At 37.9% G+C, this 12,380-nt stretch overlaps 1 protein-coding gene and 1 long non-coding RNA gene across 2 annotated transcripts; one reads left to right on the top strand and one right to left on the bottom strand.

Moving 5' to 3' along the window:
• The first annotated feature begins 2,296 nt into the window (after window positions 1–2,296).
• LOC139814384 (uncharacterized) lies at window positions 2,297–6,659 on the top strand. The gene is made up of 2 exons (XM_071780604.1): window positions 2,297–3,729; window positions 4,061–6,659. Exons 1-2 carry the CDS (start codon window positions 2,872–2,874, stop codon window positions 4,064–4,066), a joined length of 864 nt encoding a protein of 287 aa, XP_071636705.1. The 5' UTR covers window positions 2,297–2,871; the 3' UTR covers window positions 4,067–6,659.
• A 387-nt stretch (window positions 6,660–7,046) lies between these two features.
• Window positions 7,047–9,912, bottom strand: LOC139814386 (uncharacterized). Its single transcript, XR_011732441.1, has 2 exons — window positions 9,027–9,912; window positions 7,047–8,780 (listed from the first exon to the last, which is right to left on the bottom strand). It is a non-coding gene; the product is annotated as an uncharacterized lncRNA (long non-coding RNA).
• Between the last annotated feature and the right edge of the window lie 2,468 nt (window positions 9,913–12,380).

Raw genomic sequence — 12,380 nt, 5'->3', positions numbered from 1 at the left:
TGTTTTCTTTCTTACTCCCCCTCCCCCATCATCACCGTTAGAGTAGGCTTTACTTCCCTCTCTCCTAAAAAATCCACTGCGTAGTTCTATAAACATTAATTCCCCCTCCCCCTTTCCCCACCACCACATCATTACTTTTTGGAGTTGTCGCGTATACTCGAGTAATTTCATATGATCAGTCTTGTCGCGATCGCTTGTACTGAACGGTCAACTTCTCAGAGCCTAGAGAGCGAAAATGTTCTCCTTTGAAGGATGCAACAGCAGCAGCAGCAACAACGGTGCAAAACGCGTGAATGCCGTGAATTATTACGTGCCAATTCACAACGTTGAAACTCAAACGTATGAGGCCAGATGCAATAGGTAAGTTTCGTTTGAGAGAAAATTAACATATAGAGTCTCCCCCAGTTTTATATCTTTGCATATTGTAATACTTTCGATAAATAAAACTATTTTCATCTCTTTTATCCAGCATTTCGAGGGACCGTCGCGCGGTACGTATACTCAGCAGACGATACGCGCTGACAGTTACGGGATACAAATTCCTCGAAATTGGCATCAACGTGGGTCCACCGAGCTACGTGGAGATCGCCGTTGGAGATCATCGAGGAAAGGAACTGCTGTTGTCTCTCAAAACGTGGAAGGCACTCTACGAACAACGACGAAATATTCAGAATTTCTTTCGCAACGACTTCAAAGATGCCCATAGTTTTATAAACGTTGGACCGCTAACGGTGAGAGTTTATACGTCGGTTAACAACGTCAAACTCATACGTCTCGAATCTGTGTAAACGTACGCTTGATGATGACCGAATCGACGCCGCATCGTATGTTCGATCTCGATCGGTGCATCGAAGCGAGATTCGATCGTTTGGTCAGAATACTTGCGGCGGTCGATGCAAAATTTGCGCAGTTCTCCGATATCGCGTCCACCGTGACGGATCCCAGGGAAGCGTCGAATGTAATATACGCTAGCGATGCGTTCAATACGAATCAGCTCATCGATTGTAAGCTCGCAGCTTTAGTTTTTTAGCACGGTAAGATATATTATGTAAAAGAAGAGTTAAATAAACAGGCTTTTTTACACCCTAAAACGAACGATGTATTTTTTTTTTGCGTGCATGTATGTCCTTTCGTATACTTAACTTTTATCAAATGTTGTTTACGACGAACGTGTTCCGACAGGTTCGATGCTTTATCGGGTCGATCATCGTCCCGATGACGTCATTTTTTCCTTTGTCTTTTACGTACTGCGTAGATAGATTGTTTAGTCTACGCGATAACCGCCCCCCATTTTCCTAGAAAAATATTGTTTACGTCGAACGTGTCCCGACAGGTTCGATTGTTTAGTCTACGAGATAATCGTCCCAATGACGTCATTTCTTCCTTTGTCTTTTACGTACTGCGTAGATAGATTGTTTAGTCTACGCGATAACCGCCCCCCCTTTTCTTAGAAAAATGTTGTTTACGACGAACGTGTCCCGACAGGTTCGATGAACACGCTCCTACGCAGTGCGCTATCGAGTTAGTCTTACCCATTGTGCGCCGCCTAGCGGCGTCGTTGCGAACGAGGCCTCAGCGGCCCGACGGATCCCGCGGCGCAACCGCGGACCCCCCGCGAACCCGCGGACCCCCACGCGGCTCCCGCGGGCCCCTCACGCGGCCCCTGCGGACCCCGCGGACTCCCACGCGGCTCCCGCGGACCCCGCGGCGCGACCGCGACCGCGAACCCGCGGCGCAGGTGTCATCCCGGTGAGTAATCCCGGTGAGTCATCCCGGTGGTATGTCAAGGTCAACCCCTCCCCTCCCCCTTCCCCGCGAAATCGGATATCCTTGTGTAACACGATACCCTTGTGTAACCCGATATCCTTGTGTAACCCGATATTCCACCCCTCCCGCCTCCCCCCTCCCCCTCACTCCCCCGCGAAATCCGATACCCCCCCTTCCTCACTCCCCCCCTCGGAGCTCCCGAGTTAGAACCCGCCTAGGTTAACTACTTAGCTCATTCGACGCGGAATCGTTTGGTGGTCACGAATATCACCAGTAAAACGTTTGGTGGTCAACCGTTTTCTCAGAAAATAGAAAATACCGTATGCGCATAATGTCGGACATATCATCTTCTGTGCCATTAATCGGAAAAATTGTATTTATCACCTATATAAATTGACTTTGATAGGGTTCATTCGACGCAGAATCGTTTGGTGGTCACGAATATCGTCATTACAACGTTTGGTGGTCAATCGTTTTCTTAAAAAATAGGAAAAACCGTACTCTCACGCACCTCAACAAAGTTAGCCCCTCCAAGTGGATTATTAATTTTTTTTTACCAATCGTTTGGTGGTTGATTGGTAGTATTTGGTACCGTATTCAAAACGTTCGGTAGTTCCTCGTTTTTCTAGGAAATCAAAAACAAATTTTTAATCTTTTTTTAGCCTTCCCCACTTTGACTGTGGTAGGTTTTTTTTTTTAATCGATTGGCGATTGATTGGCAGTGTTTGGTACCGCATTAAAAACTTTTGGTGGTTGCGCGTTTCTTTAGGAAATCGAAAAAACAAATTTTTGATCTTCTCTTAGCCCCCCCCACTTTGACTGTGGTAATTTTTTGTTTTTAAATCGATTGGCGATTGATTGGCAGTGTTTGGTACCGCATTGAAACCTTTTGGTAGTTTCGCGTTTTAAAAAGAAAGAATTAATTGTCAACAAATTATTAACATTTTTTAGCGCCTCCACTTTGACTGTTGGGAATTTTAAATTCTTTTTTACCAATCGTTTAGTGGTTGATTGATAATGTTAAGAGCTGTAAGTTATTGAAAATTTTATTTTAAAGCCTTGTGTCACGATGCTAGAACTGTTTCCGAGTTTCGGTTTAAGCCAATGAAACTGCTACTTTTCTGTAAGAGCTACAAGTTGATTGGTTTAAACCAAAACTCGGATGCAGTTCTAGCATCGTGGACACAAGGCTTAACATTCCAGTTACGTATAGTGACGATTGCACACATTGTGGGCATTCATGAGCGCAACTCGCTCGAGCATGTCGCTCAGGTACATGGGGTGGCGGAAGATGTGTTGTTACTCGCCGCTACGGGAAAACTCAAGGATAATGCCCGTAAATGGTTCGACTTGAATATATGTACATTGATCGAATCTTGGCCCGTTTTCAAGACTTCGTTTTTACGTCGCTTTAAACGTACCATTCTCTTCCATGTGGCCATGGAAAAAGTCAAGGCACGGAAGTGGAACTACCTCAAAGAATCTTTCCAGGATTATGCCATGGATAAGCTGGTTCTTATTAAAAACTTGAGAGTACCAGATATTGACGCCATTCATCTGTTAATAAATGGAATCGGCAGTCGTTCATTACGAGAGGTGGCAGCTACTCTGAGGGTTAGCTCAGTGGATGAATTCTTGGAAGAAATGCACCAAATTACCCTTGCTTCAGGGGAGCCTTCTAGAAAACCTGTATCGGCTTCCCATAAACCTAAGAAAGCGAAAAGTCCAATTGGATCTCCGAAGAAAGACCGTATCCAGCAGAAGGAGACGAAGGACATCGTTTGCGTCTACTGCCATGCCAAAGGACATTTGCGAGCAGATTGGTTCAAACTTAAAAGGAAAGAACAGGCTCAACCTGTTGTAGCCCCTGCAGCAACAGCACCGATATCAGCAGTCAGCGAGGACGTTTCAACAGCCCAGTCGTCCCCCATGTCTTCTTCGACGTCACAAACGGTAGCGATTGTAAGTCTTGCCAGCGATAAAAAAATTGTCACTTCTGACTCAATTATTAAAGTCGTTAAATTAAATAATGCAGATTGTAATTTGACTGCTCTTATGGATTCGGAAAATCCGATTTCATTTATTCGTCCTTCGATTTTTAAGAAATTCTTTAATCTTTCCATTGATTCTCTTAAAATTAACGATAAAAGATATACAGCTATTAATAGTATACCTATTCAGATTCAAGGTACTATATCGTCTGACATTATATTACAGTCACTTCCGGATTTTTCAGCGAAAATTGATATCAACGTTTTAAATAATGATTCACTATCTACCGATTTAATTTTAGGTTTAGATTTTTTTTACGGCGAATGACATTTCTTTCCTGATAAGTCCTAACAGGGAACGTTTGGAGGAAAGGCTTCAACTATTTTCTGAGATAGCCTCAGCAGAGATTGCTGAAGAATCGCCTGAAAGTTTGAATATAGTATTATCCGAAATTGAAATCGATTTTGATAATAATGTAAAAGATGAACTAATTTCTTTAATTTCAGAAATAGAAAATACTGATTTCCCGCTTATAGAGGATGATTACTCTGTAAAAGTCAATTTGAAGGATGATTCAATATATGCATATGCCCCACGAAGATTTTCATGGGCGGAAAGGATGCAAATTAGAGAGATTACCGACGATCTTCTGAAGCGAGGTATTATAAAACATAGCACTTCTCCCTATTGTGCTCGCATTGTTTTGGTACGTAAGAAAAACGGCTCAATGCGTCTGTGTATAGATTTCCGACCTTTAAACGATAGAGTTGTTAAACAAAAATGTCCTTTTCCGGCAATAGAGGACTGTATAGCGAGTGCGGGTAATAAGTCTGTTTTTACATCGCTCGATTTAAAGGATAGTTTTAACCAGATTAAGGTTCATCCGGATCATACTAAGTATTTCGCGTTTGCGACCCCTGATGGTCAATTCGAGTCGTTGTATTTACCATTTGGCTATTGTGAATCGCCAGCCGAATTTAAGAAACGTCTGACTCAAGCAATCGATCAATTGATTCGTTCGGGTAAAGTGGTAAATTATATTGACGATATTTTTATACCCTAGGCTTTGATACGGTAGAGGAAAATCTGGATGTCTTAAAACAGGTTCTTATAGCGTTTAAGCAATATGGTTTCCAGCTTAATTATAAAAAATGCCAATTCTTGAAGACTAAGATCAAATTCCTCGGTTATATTATTACACCGTCGGGTATAACCCTAGGTGAACGTCACACAGAAGCGGTTAGAAAATTTCCGCAGCCCAAAAAAGTTGTAGAAGTTCAACGTTTTCTTGGTCTTACAAATTATTTCCGTAAATTTATTCAGAATTATGCTATTAAAGCTAGACCGTTAAGTAATCTTTTACGTAAAGATGTTCAATTTAATTTTAATGATAGTTGCATTCAAGCTTTTGAGATTTTGAAGAAAGAGTTAACGGCTTACCCTGTTCTGCGATTATATAACCCCCAGGCAGATACCGAATTGCATACCGATGCTAGTTCTCTAGCCCTTGCTGCTATTTTATTACAAAAACAAAACTCAGGTCAAATGGCACCGATTGCCTATTATAGTCAAACAACAAATAAAGCCGAAAGCAACTATCACAGTTTTGAGCTTGAAATGTTGGCCGTGGTCAAGGCCATTGAATGTTTTCATATCTATATCTTTACGGATTAGAGTTTACGGTTGTTTCAGACTGTCAAGCATTATCTTGTGCAGTCAATAAGGTTAATCTTAATCCCAGAATTTCGAAATGGACTCTTCGATTGCAGAATTATAAATTTAAAATAGTCCACCGAGAGGGACGCCGAATGGCTCATGTGGACGCATTAAGTCAAATCGTCGCTTATTTAGAGCCAGTACCCTTAGAAAGGGAACTTGAGCTCAAACAATTACTTGATCCCCGTCTTAAAGCAATCGCGGAAGGTTTAGAGTTCTCCAACAATGAAAAGTTTAAATTGATAGATGGTCTGGTCTTCAGGAAGTGCGCAGATAAACCGCGTTTTGCGATACCTAATGCGATGATAAATAATATAATTCGGGTGCATCACGATGAGATGGCACATTGCGGCGTTGAAAAAACGTTAGAAGGTATCACCGCTAACTATTGGTTTCCGTCTTTACGAAAAAGAATACATTGTGATTACATCGATAACTGTTTAACTTGTTTAATTATGAACCCATCAGTCAATTCACGCGAAGGTGAATTACAGGCTTTTGACAATCCCTCTAAGCCATTTCAGATTTTGCATACAGATCATTTTGGTCCTTTTAAAGAATCTTCAAATGGATTCAAACATGTTTTACTTGTCATAGATGTTTTTACTCGATATACTTGGCTATTCGCAGTTAAATCAACTAGTTCAAAAGAAACAGTTAAACATTTATCGTGGCTATTCAATAATTTTGGGAATCCCAGTGTCTTAGTTTCTGATAGAGGTACTGCTTTCACTTCGAAAGAGTTTGCTGATTTCTTGCTATCGGTTAACGTAAAGCATAGGCAAGTCGCAGTTGCAGCTCCGTGGGCAAATGGAATCGTTGAAAGAGTAAATAGATTCCTCAAGTCGTCATTAAAGAAAATAACTAAAGAACCTAAGACCTAGAGCACCCGGTTAAATACTATACAATACGTAATAAACAATACGTACCATTCTTCTATGAAAGCGACACCGTCAAAGTTATTATTAGGGTATGAACAGCGAAATCATTCCGATGCTGAATTAACTGAATATCTTAATGATATCGCTAAAGTAGAACTTGATTGCGATGTTGAGCGAGATGCTAGTCGTAAATTAGCGTTGGAAACTGCTAATAAAATACGTGATTACAACAAGGTTTATTATGACCAACGACACAAAAAACCTTCTTCTTATAACCCTGGCAATTACGTCATGATTAGAGATTCGGCGCTCAAACCAGAAGATAAAAAATTTAAACCTGAATATAAAGGTCCTTATCAGATCGCCAAAGTATTAAATAATAATTGATATGTTGTTCACGCCCAGTGAACACATTTCATAACGACAATATAACATGGAAGTTACATGTAATATCACAATGTTATTCTTGTGATATATAAGGACTACATAACATGGAAGAAACATGCAATTTAACATTTGTTATATGCAGGTAATATAACTGTTATACATTTTTTTTTGGCGTTACAGTTATGTAACAAAAATTGTGTAATTGTTACGTAACACGCTTGGATCAATGTTAGTATAACTAGTAATATTCTGGTAATATTAATGGGGTGTAACGGAATAACATATACAATATGAGACTGTTGATTTGCTTACTGTTCACGTTTTTCTATATGCCCGGGCTCTTAAACCACAGCATCGTTTTATTTTGCTAGAGCTAATAATGATCTGCGCTTTTCATCATAAATTTTCAATTGTTTTTAAATATATATATTTTTAAGCGACCCAACTGGTCAATTTCTATTTATTCGTCTCACAACGTTTCGACCCCGATTGGGTCCTTCTCAAGTGAGATTATACATAATTACGCAACAATAAATCATGCGTCGCAAGACGTTGCGCCCAAACCACATCATGCGAACGCCACGCTAGAACGAATAAAATGTCAATATAAGTATGTCAGATATAAATTATAAAAAAGTGGGAGACATATCGCAAGTACATCGTGAGAACTTACATGTTAAGTGCGTCAAAAGAATAAAATAACAAGTTTCTGAGAGTCGCCACACAAATTCCGAAGAAAAAAGGACTGTCCATTTTCTCCACTGGCTCGATTCCGTGCCATATTCAAAGTCACAATGATAAATGCTAATTACAAAAGACGTATTCCGAAAGTAAGGAATAACAAACCAGATCATAAACAATACAACAGAAACAGATCCGACTCTATCACTTATTATACTGCCTCAATAACACGATCGTATATCGCGGGCAAATTCTCTGTATCCTTCTGGAGGTTTACAGTGTATTTATTCTTTTTAATGAAAAACATTTCAGAAATCTCTCTTTTTCTGAAATGTCTCTCGCTATACAGGATTTTCGGATTTTGCCAATCAAAATCGTGGTTTTGAGTGAGACGGTGTTTAGTTACAACCGAATGATTATCTACGAGTATCCCATGTTGCAGAGCACGACCAAGCATTCGTGGGCCGTCAAAACGGCGACTCAGCTAGAGAAGCCGCGGTACGTTATCTTTGCGCTGCAGACCGGCCGCAAGAATATCATGTCTCAAAATGTTAGCGTATTCGATGACTGTAACTTGACCAACGTGAAACTTTATCTAAACTCCGGATTTTATCCATACGATGACATGAATCTGGATTTTGACAAAAATCGATACGCCGTTCTTTTCGATATGTATGCGCGTTTTCGTAAAACTTATTACGGATACGATTCCTTCGATACGCTTTGCAGCTTGTATACATTCCTGATGGAAGGACCTTTTGTTGTCATTGATTGCTCGCGACAAAACGAATCTGTCAAGAGCGCCACCGTGGATGTGCGAATAGAATTTGATTGTAAAGAAAATGTACCTGCAAATCTACCGCCTATTGTCTCATCTTGCATGATCGCGTAATCGAATACTGTCCGTTGTCGAACGTAGTGCGCAAACTCATGTAAATTGCAATATCAGCAGATATTGCAATATAAGCAGATATTACATATAAGAGACACTGATGTACCGCGATAAGATACAGATTGCTTCATTGTTTCGTCATGATCGTACCGACGTTTGTCGATCTGCAAGGATTCACCGTCGGGATGAAATTTGTCGTAAAGGAGGTGGCGGTTCTGAGAAACGGGACCGTTTTGGCGCATTACATTTTTACATGTCCTATGCCATGGAGTCTCCTCATGAAATCCGACAGATCGTGCGCTTTCTGGTTGATTGCGAATCACCATGGACTACGATGGGAGGACGGAAACGTGCCCTACAGCATGGCGAAACATCTAATTACATCGGCTGTACTTGGAGAGGGTGACGAGACGTCGACTCTTGTGTACGTCAAGTGATGTCAGAAACGAGAATGGCTGGTGGATCTGCTTGAAAATAAAGCGAGAAAACATCTAAAAATTGAGACTTTGGATGCAGATTACGAAGATATCGAATCTTTAAATAATCTAGATGTTACTAATACTGTAAGATGCGAAAAACATGTTAAGAATTGCGCATTACAAAATGTATTAAAAATATTTAACTGGTGGTCGCGACACCAGAAAAGTTATGATTTTTTTAAATAAACTATATATGTATATATAAATGTTTTATTTCCTTTTCCTACATACTTTGTAGTATAATATAGATGTTTTAGCTGTTCAAGAGCTGTTTTTAGCTGTTTTTTAGTTGTTTTTAGTTGTTTGATGGCTGTTTTTAGCTGTTTTTAGTTGTTTAAAAGAAGTTTGATAGCGGTTCAATAGCGGTTCAATAGCAGTTATACAGATCGCAGTTATACAGATAGCTGTTTTAATTGTTTCATAGCTGTTCAAGAGCTGTTTGATAGCTGTTTTTAGCTGTTTTTAGCTGTTTTTAGCTGTTTCATAGCTGTTCAAGAGCTGTTTGATAGCTGTTTTTAGCTGTTTTTAGCTGTTTCATAGCGGTTCAATAGCTGTTTGATAGCTGTTTCGCTGTTTCATAGCTGTTTTTAGCTGTTTCATAGCGGCTCAACAGCTGTTTCTAGCTGTTTTTAGCTGTTTCATAGCGGTTCAATAGCTGTTTGATAGCTGTTTCATAGCGGTTCAATAGCTGTTTGATAGCTGTTCAATAGCAGTTTTACAGATCAAATCACCGAAAGTTAATGGTGCGATATCGTTTTCATGAATATGTCTCGCGGTGACTTCATCGCACACGTGCAAAACTGTACATCGTAGATTTTTCGCAAGGCGCATCCGTACGGCTACTGAGATGAAATTAGATATGATAAACAAACGCTGTGACAATAGTGAGATGTAGAAGGATGAATTTGAAGGTACGCTCAGTAGTTGTGGACTGGAAGTAAGAGTCGGTTGGCGTGCTTGATCGTGCGGCTTATACAGACAATTGGTTCGTCCTGGCCATCTTAATGCTACTGTAAACAGACTGTGTGCCAACGAAAACTTTTAACAAAGGTAAGAGATATAATAATTTATTTTATGTTTACACATATTAAAAAATAGTATATTTTATAGAAAATATAAAACCACCGGTAGAAGAACCGGCAGTAGATTCGTTGGAGGCCGACGGGGTTCTTCCTCAGAATTATAACGAAGATTACAGCGCATATCAAACACTGAATACGTATTATTGCGTCATAGGGATTCGTCCCTTTTATATATGGCCGGTACACCCTCGACAACGACTGTGCGAGGCGTGTTTTCTCGTATCTTCTTATCGTCATCGAGTGCCGGGGTACGGGTACAAGCTGAACTGGCATGCCATTATAAATCAATTGCATGGATTAAACATGAATATAAAGATTGAATGTAAGGAGTGTGAATGCGTGTTGTGTGTAATTAAACCAGCCAACCAGTGCCGAGCCTGTATCGGCAAGTTGGATGCTGACGTAGTTTTACAAAGATTTAACAATATTCCTAGAAATTACGAATTACCGTTATATGTAGATTAAAAATATAAGCATACAATAATTATAATATTAAAATTCATAGACATTTACTATTAAGATATACATATTTTTAAGTTTATATTAAGATAAATAAAAAAAAATGTAATATGGTTAGATTTAAAAAAAATATATAATATGGTTAAATACAATTGAAAATAATACAATTTTATATATATATATATATAATCGAATAATATTATATTATAATAATTTAATTTTAATTAACATATATAGTCCTTATACATATAGTAAAATGTAATTTATTATATTAATAAATTATGTTTATATAATTATATTATATAATTAATTTATATATATATATATATGGAATAGCGGCTAATAATATGCGCGTGAAGTTTATTTCGCCAGTGGATTCATACGTCACGGCTTTATTGTGCGTCTCCGTTTCTCTCCGTGGGGCCCTCCAGAGGGAAGGAGGGGGATTAGCTTGCAAAATTTCTGATACAGGTATTAGTAAGTATTAAGGACGTTCTCTCAAAAATCACTTTTCTTAGAATGTCCTTAAAATTTACACCATACGTCAATTTAAAGGTCCTCTATACGTGGCTGAAAGGGCAACATTCGTTGCGGGGTTAAATTTTGAGATATTCGACCTCAAAGTTTCAATATTTAACATAGGATCCATATGAGTGGTCTCTACAAAACGGACGTTTTGTTTGATTGTGAAAAAAGTTTTCTTAGAATGTTTTTTAAAAACTAATATATGATGCATAAATATATAAGAAATATTATACAACTTCGAACATTAGGGCAAGCGGTACTCGTTTTCGAAAAATAACTGTGTAAAGTACGCCATCGAGGCGTTTTTTCGGCCGGCTCCGCGTGACGAACAAGAGAAGCATGCGCGACTTGGCAACGTCGCATCTGCCGAGAAGTTGACAAGAAGCTTGAGCACTGAAATCGTATGACTCGCAAGATGTAAAATGATTTCTTATTTTCATATGCAATATTACATATACATATTATTATAATATTAATAAGTATATTATTATAATATACATTTATAGTAATTTTTTATATTTTACTTTGACGAGTAATAAGGTTGAAATAAAAACATTATTAGCTTTATTTATATTTACTGAAACTATTTATAAAATACATATACATAATCAATATAATTATAAAAAATTATAACAAAAACACAAAATATATTTTACTTTTTATTTGTTTTATATTTTAAAAATTCTATAACTTTCTCAATAATTTTTTTATTTGTGGTAATTTTTGGTTTGTTATTTTCACCTTTTTCTGTAAACAGACCTTGAATTCCTCTTTCTCCTCCACTTTCATACAATTTTAAGAGAGAATCATACGTTACACTATGTAAAGCCAGTCTTTTCAAAATCTGTCGAGAAATGATATTTTGTAAATCAATTAAAAATGGTAAATTATAGCTAATTTTGTTTGTTTCTAATACCGATTTATAATAATCAGCAAAAGACGTCATGGAGTTAAATAAATAATCTTCACAATTCAAAATTGAAACAAAATTTTGCAAAATTGTGACATCATAAGCTGCGTCATGAAAATGTTGTGAATCTTGAGGTTCTAAAAAATCTTTTGATAATGTCTCTAATATAAACATTTGTGGACCTTTCCTATCTGGAAACTTTTTTTTAAATGCCGTTAATGAGTCGGAAAAGCCTGCAATCATGTTAAAATCATTGACCATATTATTATTTATGATTGAACGTAAAAATCGAGGTGCGTCGAAACTTGCTTTATGAGCTACTAATAAGGATTTTTTCCCTTGAGAAACAGATTTTAAAAATTGCTGAAAAAATCGTAATGCTTCGATGATTGTGAGAGTTAATAATTGCTGATTATAAATTAAGATATAAGGTATTATTTATACAATGTAGCCCAGTAGCTTTACTCGCACCAGATGAAATTTTTTCTTTGGGCTTAACATAAACATTAAAAAGATTTTCACCACTTTTTGCAGCTATTTGGGTAATATCAGCATTATGAGCAAATCCTGTTGTTTCCAAATCAAAATAAAAAATACTTATTTCATTTT

Source organism: Temnothorax longispinosus, chromosome 6 (assembly GCF_030848805.1).
Source record: "Temnothorax longispinosus isolate EJ_2023e chromosome 6, Tlon_JGU_v1, whole genome shotgun sequence".
In the NCBI taxonomy this organism is placed as follows: domain Eukaryota; kingdom Metazoa; phylum Arthropoda; class Insecta; order Hymenoptera; family Formicidae; genus Temnothorax; species Temnothorax longispinosus.
This window is presented reverse-complemented; position numbering and strand designations above follow the sequence as displayed.

Bases quoted from the DNA above. Each gene is read 5' to 3' on its own strand.
- LOC139814384 (XM_071780604.1), top strand. From the start codon at position 2,872: ATGAAACTGCTACTTTTCTGTAAGAGCTACAAGTTGATTGGTTTAAAC.